General features: G+C 47.9%; 4 protein-coding genes across 4 annotated transcripts; 2 read left to right on the plus strand and 2 right to left on the minus strand.

Moving 5' to 3' along the window:
• Nucleotides 1-2,479: 2,479 nt before the first annotated feature.
• On the plus strand, nucleotides 2,480-3,603 carry DEU56DRAFT_711579 (uncharacterized protein; the record flags this gene model as incomplete). The annotated part of the gene is made up of 4 exons (XM_041347507.1): nucleotides 2,480-2,848; nucleotides 2,902-3,159; nucleotides 3,228-3,362; nucleotides 3,427-3,603. Coding segments are annotated over 4 exons (939 nt in total), but the record flags the coding sequence as incomplete, so codon positions are not given.
• Nucleotides 3,604-4,418: 815 nt separating this feature from the next.
• Nucleotides 4,419-5,332, plus strand: DEU56DRAFT_940536 (ribosomal protein S5 domain 2-type protein; the record flags this gene model as incomplete). Its single annotated transcript, XM_041358897.1, has 4 exons — nucleotides 4,419-4,679; nucleotides 4,755-5,149; nucleotides 5,229-5,249; nucleotides 5,300-5,332. Exons 1-4 carry the CDS (start codon nucleotides 4,508-4,510, stop codon nucleotides 5,330-5,332), a joined length of 621 nt encoding a protein of 206 aa, XP_041200618.1. The 5' UTR covers nucleotides 4,419-4,507.
• Nucleotides 5,333-6,510: 1,178 nt separating this feature from the next.
• On the minus strand, nucleotides 6,511-9,268 carry DEU56DRAFT_920444 (uncharacterized protein; the record flags this gene model as incomplete). The annotated part of the gene is made up of 9 exons (XM_041358451.1): nucleotides 6,511-6,599; nucleotides 7,220-7,253; nucleotides 7,302-7,604; nucleotides 7,654-7,768; nucleotides 8,203-8,393; nucleotides 8,444-8,623; nucleotides 8,682-8,911; nucleotides 8,964-9,105; nucleotides 9,155-9,268. The coding sequence occupies 9 exons, from the start codon at nucleotides 9,266-9,268 to the stop codon at nucleotides 6,511-6,513; spliced, it is 1,398 nt and encodes a 465-aa protein (XP_041200619.1).
• Nucleotides 9,269-10,017: 749 nt separating this feature from the next.
• Nucleotides 10,018-10,293, minus strand: DEU56DRAFT_750064 (uncharacterized protein; the record flags this gene model as incomplete). Its single annotated transcript, XM_041349500.1, has 1 exon — nucleotides 10,018-10,293. One exon carries the CDS (start codon nucleotides 10,291-10,293, stop codon nucleotides 10,018-10,020), a length of 276 nt encoding a protein of 91 aa, XP_041200620.1.
• Nucleotides 10,294-13,420: the final 3,127 nt, after the last annotated feature.

The following is a 13,420-nucleotide window of genomic DNA, read 5'->3' on the forward strand; positions in this document are numbered from 1 at the left end:
GCATCATGCAATGTCCGTTTTCTTTTCCTCCCTCTCTGGACCCTCCGAGTCTGGATTCTGCTATTACAACCTTTGTTCCTCCCTAACATTGACCACAGTGATGACCACGACAGCAACAACGAAGACGACGACGAAAACAGTTCCGTACCTGGACCGGTGACGATGACAGTGCTCGTCTCGACATCTGTCCCGCAGTACATAGGTTCTGTACAAATTTCCAGAATCAGAGCACGCGACCAGAGCGTCTCGCCAATATCCCCAGGCTGTCGCGCAGCCCATTATCAAACTCCTCCAAAGCTCAGGGTGTCGTCTGAGACTCTGAGTGGCGGACTTCTCGACACTATTGCGACGTCCCATCCCATCAACCACATGCACCCCTTCTGAATATATCTGCTCCGAAATACCCGATCCCGTCATCGGTATCGCTTTCCACCTTCTTGCAATATGCTCACCTGTGAGTGCCCATGCACGCGGACTAATTCCTCAGTCGCCGCTGCCCAGGATCTGGAGCTGCTATCCAGACTTGGCTGGGTTTCTCCGCTGCCCCAATGTCATGGACCCTCAAAGTACAAGTCATGCGACTCTTGTTGTCGTTCTCAGCGACAACAAGTTGATGCCCACGCGAAATTCGGCATTCAGCACGAGTTCAAGCTCTATTTACTCTGATAATGACAACGGCGATGATCTGGTTACACCTGGAATCATGCCTGGTGGACTTTCCGGTTGGCCAAGGATCTCGGGCATTGACGACGCGCATCTTCATTCATTCAATCGACTTTAGGTATGTATTTCTATCGAGCGAGTTTCCCTGGTTTGCAAGCGTTCATTGATGGAAAAACAGACCAAACAGACTGCTCAGGTCCTGACTGCTATCAATGTCGGACAAGACTGCTCAGGTTCTGACTGCTATCAATGTCGGACAAACCCCAAGTGGATGGGTCTGTCCTAATCAGCGGAGTCCTCCAGGTATCCCTGAAGAAGGCCGCCGCAGATCCAATTGACTTCAGGTATGTATTTCTATCGAGCGAGTTTCCCTGGTTTGCAAGCGTTCATTGATGGAAAACAGACCAAACAGACTGCTCAGGTCCTGACTGCTATCAATGTCGGACAAACCCCAAGTGGATGGGTCTGTCCTAATCAGCGGAGTCCTCCAAGTATCCCTGAAGAAGGCCGCCGCAGATCCAATTGACTTCAGGTATGTACTTGAGCGAGCCCCCCCTCCCCCCCCCCCCCCACCCCCAAATTTTCCACTTACTAATGTCAAATCATAGCATTCTGAATCATTGACGGAAAACAGACCAAGCAGACTGCTCAGGTTCTGGCAGCCGTCAATGTCCTCCAATTAATCATCCAGGCACCCAATCTGTGCGTCGCACTTTTATCAGTATTTGGGTAGGAATGCTCATTTTCTTTGCAGGTCCAGGAGATATCCGAACAATACACGTGCATTCTTTACTAAAGATGCTGGCATACAGACCTTGGGCACATACCTCCAGCAAGCTTGGTATCTCTCTGGCGATCCAACAAGCGACAGATCCAACGTCATTCACGCCACGCTGCATCCTCAATGGGGCCCTTATTATGTACTCTTCCTGCGAGCTTCCATTGTCTGGCAGGGAATCTCAAACTGTAAGAGTCAGGATGTTTAAGTCGGAACTACTGATCAATTTCGTTGGCTAAATTCGATATTAACATGTCCAACAAACCCATAACAGATGGGTCTGCCCCAACGCACTCATCGTCTCTTGACATCAACTGCAGCTCATTGCGGCGGTCAGTTCTTACGTATGGTATGTTCAGAGGCTGATTCAGCCCGTGTCAATGCTGCGGCACTCATGTTTTGTCATAACGCCCTAGTATCCGTGCCAAGACCAGCACACTTCACATTGCACATTGAATCATTCCTCCGCCTGAATCAACCGCACTTGCACCGACAGTGCTGCTTTCAATGGATGAGAGTAATATTGCAGCATCCTCGTTTTAACTTAACCGTAAGTATGAGTCCATTCTCATGATCCGAGTCTACAGCCACTCATTTGATGTCATTCAGAGGCTTATCAAGGTTCCGAATACACCGTTAATCACATAACCTGTCCTCCGTGCCCCAATACCACGCCCCGTATGCACTGGTCCGACATGTTCCAGCTCATCCAACTACATATAAATTGTAGGTGTTGCGCTGTTGGTATAGCACCACTTCGACGTTAATTGTCATTGATTTCGTTGACTCACCTTAGACTTGTTACCATGTCTCAAATTCGTTATGCTGTTGACGAATCTTCGTCATCTGGTCCAGGTGAATCATCGTCTGATGAGAGGCCTGGACCTACGCATAGTGCTATCCAAGGGTCGATCTCAAATCCTGTTCAACGACAGGCTACCAGTGCGGCTGAACGAAAACCGCACCATTCTAGACACGAAGCAGAAGTAAGTACATGATTCGCTTTTGTATCACTCACCGAGGCATTATTGATGTCTGCAGGGGGTCAAGAATGCGCAGCTTGAGAACCAGGCACTGAAGGAAAGACTCCGCGTTGTGGAGGAACAGAACAAGATACTATCGACCAATAAGGGTCGTCGCAAGAAGGATGATGCGGTTGCTGACGACATTCTGGCCTTCGAAGCGGAACTCAAGGTCTGCGCAAAACGATACGGGCTCATGGTCAATATGTTCCCTCCGCTGGCAGCCCTGCTCAAAATGACACTTCCCGACCCTGCACTGTCATTCAATACGGCTGCTCGGTATGCTACTACAGGTTCACAGGAGATTGCAGTTCTGGCAGAATTGTACGACACGCTCCCCCAACACCTGCATTACCTGGTGCCGATGAATCGGTTTTCGAACATGGTAATACATTTATCATGCAACGTCTTACTCAGTACCATTGACACTATCTACAGTTCTCCAAGGCAGTCTGTGCTGGCCGTGCCTCCGAGCTTAACAAGCTCAGGAGTGTCGCTGGTCAGATTTTCGAGCTTCCTCAGCGTTACTTCGCCATCTCATTTGCTCGCGACACAGAGCCTGAGATTCGCCGACTACTTGGCACCACTGGCAATCCCGGCGAATTATATCCGACTCTGCCACCTATGTTGTTTCCAGGGAATACTGTTGACCCCAGTCGCAAAACCCTGTTTGGCAACTGGCAACTCATTGCTAAGGTGCGCCGTCATTCATTTCATTCACATTTAAATTTAACATCTGAATCTAATATACATTGTATCAATAGACGCTGAGCTGCTGCCTGAAGGGCAGAACATCACTCTCCAATGAGGGTAGACGACAGGGTGGTGCTCCGCCCAATGCAGTTAAGTGGGGCGTCACGGCAGTAACACCTGGGGCTGTGGCTTGGGCTATTGTCGCAGTAAGTCTAGGCCTTTATTCATTGCGCTCGTCTTGGCTGATTCGATTTCGTACGCTTCTAATAGAACATCTTTCTATTATCACCCGACCAGGAATTTCCCCAAGAAGGCAAAGGGAAGACCTCCAGAATCAACTACGGCGCACTCTTTGCGTTCTTTAAAGAACTGCTGATCTGCGGCTGGGAGAAGCCTCGCATAAAGACGATCACCAAACATATCAATACCTTCGTTTTCGAACGCAGTTCTCGCCCCTCTCACGATCTTAACAGTAGGGACTCGGCTGATGATCTTCAAGAAGAAATGCGCCTCGCTCGACTTGGATTAGCGGCAGACACAGAAGATGATCCGCCTCTGTCTGATTCAGACAATGAAAATGCTAGTACTGGTATTGATGTCCTCACTAAAGCTACAGGCAATATAGCTATACGTGATTCCAACGAGGCTCCTACTCCTTTATCAACTATCACTACGACGTCAACCATCACTGCCAGTGTAGCAAGCAACTCTTCGCTGATCACCAGTCTTCAAGTTCATCACGGACCTGGACCAGATGAAACTGCCGGTCCAGGAGAGGTAGCAGTAGCCAAAGAGGTTGTCAAGACGAAGCCTAAGGCTGGTAGGCCCAAAAAGCCAAAGGCGCTACAGGACAGAGATGTGGAAGCCCCAAAACGACGCGGCCGCTCCGAGTCGAAGAAATGATACCACTATGCCAACTTTTCTCCTGATTGTTATGATAGGTACAGTTAATACTTAGACTCACAACGTCTCTTCAAGTATTATACTTAGATTCAGATGTACTGATGTCAAGTGTCTGCTCTTTCAATTGACAATAGCTAGTCTTAGTACTACTACAACGAATCAAATAAGTATACCGGGTTCACCATGATGATAACCACTTCGCAATCTCTGTGCGGCGATTATGTCAGCATTGCAACAGACATTGCTGGCGTTTTAGTTTCCCTTTTGAACTTAGTCCACACTGTTGGAATCGTCTCTCTTTAACCATTATAACACTTTCTGAATCGCATTGAAGATTGTCTTGCTAGTCCTGGTCCTGAATCGTTGGTCTCGTCGGTATTGACCAGTTCTTGCTCAAGAGTGGAACTCTCGCCACCTCTGAGACTGCACAACACGTCGAGTCTCGGTCATGAAGTTCTCCAATTCAGACGTCGTGTCTCCTGGACCTGTCGTACAGGTCCAGGTCGCTGTTGAGGTCAATTTAAAGGACACTGCAGATTTGCCCAAGCTTATTATTGTCGCAGGGCTCAAGCATGTGTTGGAGTCTGACCTCTGTATCCAGACTTGGATTGCTTATACTGGTGAGCACATTGTCGCTGGTGCTGGTGACTGTAACGTCTGATTGAGACTGTAACCCTTATTGTAGGATCTCCAAGAAGACCACGCTGGTGTTCCTCTCAAGGCATCTGACCCCGTCAATGGCTACCACGCAACGATCGTCAAGGCTGAGTCCACGACCTCGTCCAAGTCGCAGAATAAACACAGCTGTCTCTACACCAAGGCAATGCCTCTCGATGAGGAACTCACCAAGGCAATCGAGGCTGGTATCGTTAACTCCCGTGACAGTGTCATCGATGCAAGGAAGATCTGGTGTTTCGGTCCCGATACCACTAGTGGCTCCAACTTGCTCATAGACGTTATCAAGGGTGTGCAGTACCTCGACGAAATCAAGAACTCTTGCATCGCTACCTCCCAGTGGGCAACAAAGGATCTGGGTGTGTCCGCCGAGGAGAACATGCGTAGTATCCGCATCAACATCCTCGATGTCACTGTAAGTGCATTTCATACCTAACTATATTGCTTCTTATTCTGTTACGCTGCATGTTCGCTTGCCGCCTCTCGTCTCCAAGAGCTGGCGTACCTTAGACTTGGTATGTCCCACTCGCATCGCATTTTCCAGATACTGATTCAGATGATTCAGGCCGTCGCCACAACTATTGACCCTTGCAGATGATGACTTGCCTTATCCTGAAGTGCAATCGCAGAAAAGGAATGGGATGCAGCTGTGCATGAAAACCACTACAAATACTCGAGAGCGCCTCCGCCGGCTTTGATAGAGATTATAATATACAATTATATCCATTATAATGCGCAATAAAATTTATGTTGTAATTGGCAATACATGTGGGAATAATTGACATGTGCAACACAAACCCATCGTAACGCGCAAGCCAAAGATCACCATTATATTGAAAAATCATTGCAACTACGTCGAAAATAATTGAAAACATAATGTATTTGGAAATGTAACGAGCATTACAGGTGCAGATGTAATGATTACGGCACCATTATAATACGTATTCCAAACCGTGGCTTCTATTGCAATGGTTTGCGAATCACGTGTTATATTGGGACTATTACAAAGCATCCTAATCAGTTGAAATCAATTTACGAGATTTCCGACATAGCTCCGCCTTGTTGTGCTTTTCGCCCCCCAGCACACCAAAGGGAGTTACACGGCAAGGTGGGCAGAGCTCTGAAGATGCGCAGCAGGCAAATTATCCAATGGCACTGAGTTCTAACTGAAGAGCAAGAGCAACAACGAAAATTTGGTGCCAACGATCACGTGACTGGCGGATCAACACACAAACAACGCGTCAATTGCATCACGTGATCGGTAGTTCTAATCCATCCATCGATGATCGATCAACCAGGTACGGTACGTTCTATTGTCTTTATGTAGTACAAATCAGACTTTCTACTCCTTGGCACCACCAGTGGTCGGAGCCATCAAACAGTTTGTCGATCTGGGGCAAAAGAGCCTTCCGATGCAGCGTGCCAATCAGATGCCGTAGCACCACTATCAGATCCTAGAAAATGTATTAGGTCTGGTTACGCTATTGATACATGCAGCTCACCTTTCGGGCCTGGATGCCGTTGGAAGGCAAGTCTTGCATTAGTCGAAGAGCAGCAAGAATAAGCCTTTCTCCAAAGGAATCGAACTGTTCTCCAATGCCTCGCATGATGTATGCAACATAAGATACCATCTACCAATGAGGGCAAGTGTACTACACGAGGTGGAAGATGAAAACAAATAATACTGCATTGATAGAACGACATTCCTGAAGGTTGTATGGTTGCCGAAGTTGGCAGCCGATTGGCTGAAGATTGAACATCTCGATACAAGGATGTTCAAAGATGTTCAGGTAGGTAAATAACTTCGGGAGATGTGCGGATGCGGAGATGAGAGGGAACGAGGAGAGAGAGCGCAGCACGATTGACTGAAAATGTTGTTACATAGTGAATATATGGAACAGTTGGAGTAGGACGTACGTGAGAAGCCGCAGGAAGTGCTCAAAGGTAAGTGCGCTTGATGAAGAGTGTTGGGTCTGCTGGATCGTGGTGTTAGAATGAGTAGTCTCCGCTGAGACTCTTTTCTTGGCCAGCGGTAGTGTTGAGTGCTGGCGTAAGAATGACATTGCTGAATCGACATCAGCGATCTTTTCCGCATCTAGATTGTAGGGCTATATTGAGGCGGTGATCGGAATTCGAGATGTGCTGCAAGTCTGTGATGAGAATGTCAGATCCTGGGAGGACGGAAGAGACATTCGGGCACTGGAGCAGACTTTCCAGGGAATGATGCGTGACGACTCCAGCAGAATCCGGCCTGCACATGGAAACCGGAAGAGATCTCACCGAGGGAGGGTAGTAACCAAATTACACACAAGTGCACTACAGGTCAAGGCGACTGTAGCCTGTATTGCGGTCGAGTTCAAGACAGTTACCAACATGCACCGTGACAGAGCCCCGGGGCTCGACAACTGGTAGTAACATGTGGTCGTCCCAGTATTCACTGGCAAAAAACCTAGATTGTCATTTTGAAGGCGAATCGACCACTTACCTGTGTCGAAAACGAATGTCAAGGAGTGTTCCCGCTGGAAGCCATGGTCAGCGATGAAATCGAAAGTCGGTTACGAACACACCTTGATGTTCTTCTCCAGAGTCTTGAATTCGGAGTCGGAATCAAGTCCAGCTTTGAGCAGACTCTTGGCATTACATTGCTTGAGAGCCTCGAGTTGTGTTTCCTGACCGTCGCATGTGTTCGGCCAGCTGTTCTTGACTTGGGGATTGAAAGTGCGACTGCCAGTGTGACGCTCGTTTGGTGCACCTTTAAAACCACCGTCTTTGGCTGTAGTCAAGCTGGAAGCGTAAAGGTTGGCGTTAACTTCAACAATGAGGACTAGGGTTGGCACTGGGGGAGGCGTTCGGGCGTTCCAAATGTTTGCCTTGGAACAGCATCAGTTTCAACGACATACATGGCGGAGTGGTGCACACCTTGATTGATGCGAACTTGGGCTGCATTGGTTTGCACTGATCCTTCTTCGACTGCGGTGCGCCAGAAGCGGTGTCAAGGAGAAACTCCTGCTCCAGGTGAATACTCTCATAACAACTTCAAGATCTGGAGCATTAGCTCGACAGAGGAGCGTGAGTGTATCAAAGGATTCTGGCTCAGTCTGGACGAGGACGAGTGTCGCAATTCAGTCAAGGTCAAGAAGGCTAGTCGGTGTCTCAAACGGGTAGGAAGAAGCAGCCCAATGCCCATCGAACCAACCCAACAAGGCAAACTCAGGCTAGCGTGAAAATGACACTTCGTCCTGTTGCCGGAGGACGATGTTTCTGTGGCACGGATGCATTGGATGACGTTGGAACCCTAGTAGTAATTACATTAAAAACAAGCTGAACCTAGTCTACACAAGCTTTGGAAATGGCTGGGAGAGACCTGTAAATTATAATCATAAATGCATCGAAAGGCGAGGGTCGACGTTGCAACTGTAGAATTTCGATTAGGCGTCGATAAAGGTAGTAGGGCTTTGTAGGACGTACATTGCAAGATTAACGGTTTCTCTGACTTGTGGAAGGATAAAGTCCCAGTTAGCCACTAGCTCGGATGCGACTGAAATCATTTCTTCGAAAAAATTGGCAGTCTCGGCGTCATCAGCTAAGTCTGGACTGTAAGAAGGATCGAATGCCCGAATGGCAGCCCAGTTCCAGTCCGCGCTAAAGGCGTGTTGCAACTGAGGGGACACATGAGTTAGTTAATAGACAAACGAAAGAAGAAACGCACCGTAACAATAGAGCACGCTAGCGTGTATCTGAAATTAACAAGACCCGGTCCGCTGTTGAGGACTCGAGGGCCCGAGTGGTTGTTGACGATTTCGTGGCGTATAGCGTCAGCGTAGTTATTAGCGAGAAACTCGGCCATCAAGCCCAAGGGAAGCGTGTTGCGAAATAACCTTTTTTCCCCCTATATACGTTCTCGAATCGTCAACAGAATGGCAAAAAATGCGAACAAAAATACGCACCGTAAGTGAGTCGTGAAAATGCAACCATTCGTACCGCGTTTCGTGCTGTCGGGCTAGCGTGATCCTGTCGACAACGAGAGCACTGAAAGTGAACACGACGGGATCCAAGATATTTGCTTGTACAAGGTATCCGAAACAACACTTTTTCCACAACGACACTAGTCGGATAGGCCCGCGCGTCCCGATCTCGGCGTTCAAGGCTAGTAGGGCCGGATTCTCTTGTCGAGCCTCTGTAGCATAAGTAGCGATAAGATAAATCAAAAATTTTGAAAATATACTTACCACTTATATTATTTTTGAGGGCGACCATTTTGTAATGGCGGCCTGCTTCTGCCCTCAATATCGCGGGGACCAAAGTCCATGCGCGCAAGATGACTATAGCAAACACAGCCTGGTGCATGTCCTTGAACATGCGTTTCGTAATCTTTATAAAGCGTCAGCGAGTCAACTTTTGAGCATAGCATTTGACTTACGGGGGCGCCAGGAAAAAATGGATGATCCGGCGAAGAAATCATGTACGGGTCGTAATTAGGGGGCGGTCCGCGTGCGTTATCCTGGTGGACGACGGTTCCATCCTGGTGGGACATGGTGTATGTAGCGGGTGGCGAATGATCTGGGGACCGGGGTGAAAGACTGCACGCGCCACACTTTATATCTTGTACAGGCTGCGTAGGGCAGGCAGCTAAGCAGCCACCCGCCTAGCAATTGAATTGATACTTGCCGTACGCAGAGTAAAAGGTAAGCACTTACTAAGTTACAAATCGGACCCGAAATCCATTCATTCGAGTTGAACTCTCTGGGGCGGCGAACTTCTGATCGGAATGTTATTTTAAAATCACAATTTGATTGGGTAGCGTTCAAGTGAACGCCAAGTAGAATGCTACATAACGGTGTCCGTTGGTATGTCAATAGCTTAGGTGACCTCACTTACCCGTCGTCATCCTCGTGTCGCGCACGACGCCAATCGGTGTTCGGTTCAGTGCAGTTACTTTGGGGTGGTAAGTTGGGCGAATACTATATCGAAGGAAATAGGGTATCCACGTAAAAATCAACAGGTTGGGCGGACCAACAACATATGACACGACTGAGTTAAGTTCGGCTCGGCGGTTGCATCCTTGGTAGTATCGTTTCCACTTTCAGAATGAAGGGAAATGCTGTCACCATCTTCAGAGGGTGTTTCTTCAGAAGGAGCTGAACAAAATCGTGAGCAGTGAACATACCATTCGCTCCTTCCAGAAAAGCCAGCAACTCCGATCAGCAGCAGTGTCGAAATACTGTCAACAGTTCCTGCGACTTAGCTCCCCAACTTTGCGTACGCGGTTGAACTCCCTCAGCATCAGATTAAACACGCCCTTTTGTTCACCGACGAGTTTTGAATGATGAGTGTGCCAGTGAGATGGGCTGTGAGAGCGCGCAACAGGCTATAGTTGGTAATCGGCAAGGAGGCGATGAGGAGTGATTTTTTAGCCCTTTTGATAGCAGCTGAGCTCCCGCTGAGACGGTATAGAATGCACCTGAAAAAGACTGCAGGCAGACGAGCAACCTCAATGGACTCTTCGACGAGTAGCACACCAAAGATAGCTCTGGGGATATGAATTATCGCCTTGTCCATAGGCCAACAAGTCAAATGCAATGAACTACTGTACAGAACACATACATGCGATAATAATACTATATACATTATCAACTTAAGTGGAAGTCGCCAGTTTTGCGACACGTCAATGCAGAAAAATGAAACAAGATGTGTTCGCCATTCAATGTTGCAACATTGATGGTGAGTATTGGCTTAGGCGTCCCCTTCCTGCAATTCCAACGACCACAAGGTTTGTTCGGCCTCGAATTCCTTCGACTTCCAGTCTTCCAATTCTTCACCCATTGCTCTCAGCAACAACAAAAATTGTTCGAATCTAGCTTGAGCGGCCACTCGACCCCCACGAACAGTGTGGTGCGCGCTTTTTGCTATCTTTAATAGTGACTTCCGGTCAGAACTGCAGAAGTCGACCATCGAATACTGCGAGTAATATATGGTGAGCAGTTTGCCAGCAACAGATAGAGTCTAGGCTACCATGTGGCGGAAACATTCATTGCTAGGAGTCTCCACACTACTCGAGTTCTCAACAATGTATCCACTGGTTGGACTGCCTGTGCGTCTCAAAGGGGAGGACATGAAAATAGTCATCGGCATCTGAGATTGGAGGGGCAATTCGATTATGTTGGGAGATCTTGAAGGTGCATGCGCATAAGGTGATGTGAGGGGGGATGAGGGAGCAGGTGTGGGAGAGTTCGACATCTGCAGATGCTAGTGAGTGGTGAACAGCACGAAAGCTAATATGTACTAAGACAACCGCAGTCGCGTGATTCCAAGCGATTTCAATACAATTTATAGCGGAGATTTGGAGGTACGTAAGACTGTAGGGGGCACACACCAAGCCAATATTACCAAGCTATGCCAAGAGCTGAGTTAGCGCTTGCAGGCAATGCTCCTTCAAGGAACGATTTTGATTGGCTGACTATGCTACAGATGAATGAACGATGTTAATTGGCACAGATTTGAATGAACGATTTTGATTGGCTGACTTGCTACAGATTTGAATGAACGATTTTAATTGGCTGAGGCTCAGCCAATTAAAATCGTTCATTGTTTGCAGATGAGTCATTACCTAAAGTACACAGAACAAAAAGTGATCCGGCACGATACACTCCAGGTTTAGCTTAAGGATAGCTGGAGTGAGTAGAAAATGATGCCAGGTCTATTGATAAGCTTAAATACCTGAATGGATTGACACTATACACAATGCCACCATATCCGCAGGGCCACCGCTATGACAGCCACGACTCTCACACCTCTAGCCGCAATGACGCAGCCGAAGCGATCTTGCTTGGTGTCAGTGCCAGTAACTCTGCTACAGACAACGCGTCGGAGGACCCCTTTGCCGGAATTCCTTTCAGTGGAAACTACACTTGCACTCCGGGGGCGGGGAATTTGGCATATGGACGAGCTGCCCCAGATGTAGACCGCGCCTGGAAGCACGAAGAGGAATATCAGCAACTGAAAAGGGTAAGTACATACCCTATTTACCAAACATATCCTCATTGCTGTTTTTCAGGACGTTGAGGATTGGAATGCTCAAGTTGAAGATACCACTAAGATCTTGCCCCTTTTGAAGAGAAGGCAAATGTTTTCAGATGTACCGGACGCCGTGAGTATTGTTGCATATCCTTCCACAGATGATTTACTTTTGATAGACTCCCTGCAAGTTTGGGTACAGCAAGACCAACTCTCCGGGACGCGCTGAGTCAGCTCCTGTTGGTTCTATTGCGCCAAAGAAGCATAGACGGCTGCAGGCGCCGTTTGAGTTCAGTTCGCGCCCAACACGGTCTAAGACCATTGTCGAGGCAATGTCTAGCATCGAGGGTGCTATTGAAAGGCAGACTTTAGTTCTTTCTAGGATCTGCGAAGCTCTAGGCTGTCACTGAATTTATTGTCACTGATGAGCTAATATATATACAGTCAACACATTTGTACTTAGTCTTTGCTTTTGAAATGTTGATGAAGGAGCAAATTCGTCTCAGAGAACCCTTTTGATGGTGCGCAAATTGCAATGAATTTGAGGGTAGTGTCTGTTCGAAGGAACACTATGTATACATTTACGGCCCGACTGTATACATCGAAGCTAAGATAAACGAAATGGGTGAACAGTACATGCGCTACCAATTGAATGTACCAACCTCCTGGTTTCCGGTGAAGCGGGTAGGAATCCCGCATAATGTCCAGGAAGAATGTATGCTGTATATAAGAAGAAGTCAGTGGATTTATTTTCACAGAAACGCACACGTATTTTCCCTCACCGTCACTCCTGTTGTCAGTCGCACCTCATTGTCATCGCATTGGTACGATCAAAAATAGGTCGACACAGTCTTCATTTTTCCCTTGGCTTGGAGCCCTGGAAAGGCGAAGAAAGTGGGGATCTAAAAATGAGGCGTTTGTTCATGGAGGTCAGTTCAACAGGGAGGATGTAGTTCACAACAAGACTTGGAGAACGTCCCAAGAATGTCTGATTGAAGGCTCAAATAAAGCACCTGACTCGGTTTGTAAGAGACCAGAGCAACCCTTATTGAGGTGCGTCCACACAGGTACTCATAGTTGGTCGTGCTTTTGGTCAGAATGCAAGCTAAAAATGTTTTAGCCTGGCACGAAGGTGCGCCTGTCTTTCTTCAATGCTTACTAGATGCTCGTGGAGCTAGGAGATGACCAGAACGCGCGAGAGAGTACGTTAGATGCTCGTGAATGTGATCGCGCGCTTCTGGGAGAAGACAAGAACGACGTGCGTTATCTACGCGCATGTGTACGCGTTTGCTCGCTTAGTAAGCACTATTTGTTCGTAGGCTCACATAACAATCAAACTGCACTTGTATTGGCTGCTGGGGGCAGCAAGAATGCCGGAATCCAGTGGTCCATCTGCCGAATTGCCGCGAGCGTCGACCCCACTATGCAATCACACTTCTCTCTTCACATTACGAATGTGTTAGTGGTGAGTCACATTCGTTTTGGCCCAATCGCTGTGCCACTTGACAGCACAGCGTGCAGGGCTCAAGCGCCCACAAGCAATTATGTTGCCTTTCAGATATCACGCCGCGTGAATATTCGGTCTAGTCGTCATATAAAAAGGACCGTGCTGCCCTTGTATAAGTTAAGGGTTCCCCAACCTCTGCGCCCTCCGCTTCTCTAACTTTGCTCC

This window comes from Suillus clintonianus (assembly GCF_016758775.1).
Source record: "Suillus clintonianus strain FC179 chromosome Unknown DEU56scaffold_243, whole genome shotgun sequence".
NCBI classification, from domain to species: Eukaryota; Fungi; Basidiomycota; class Agaricomycetes; order Boletales; family Suillaceae; genus Suillus; species Suillus clintonianus.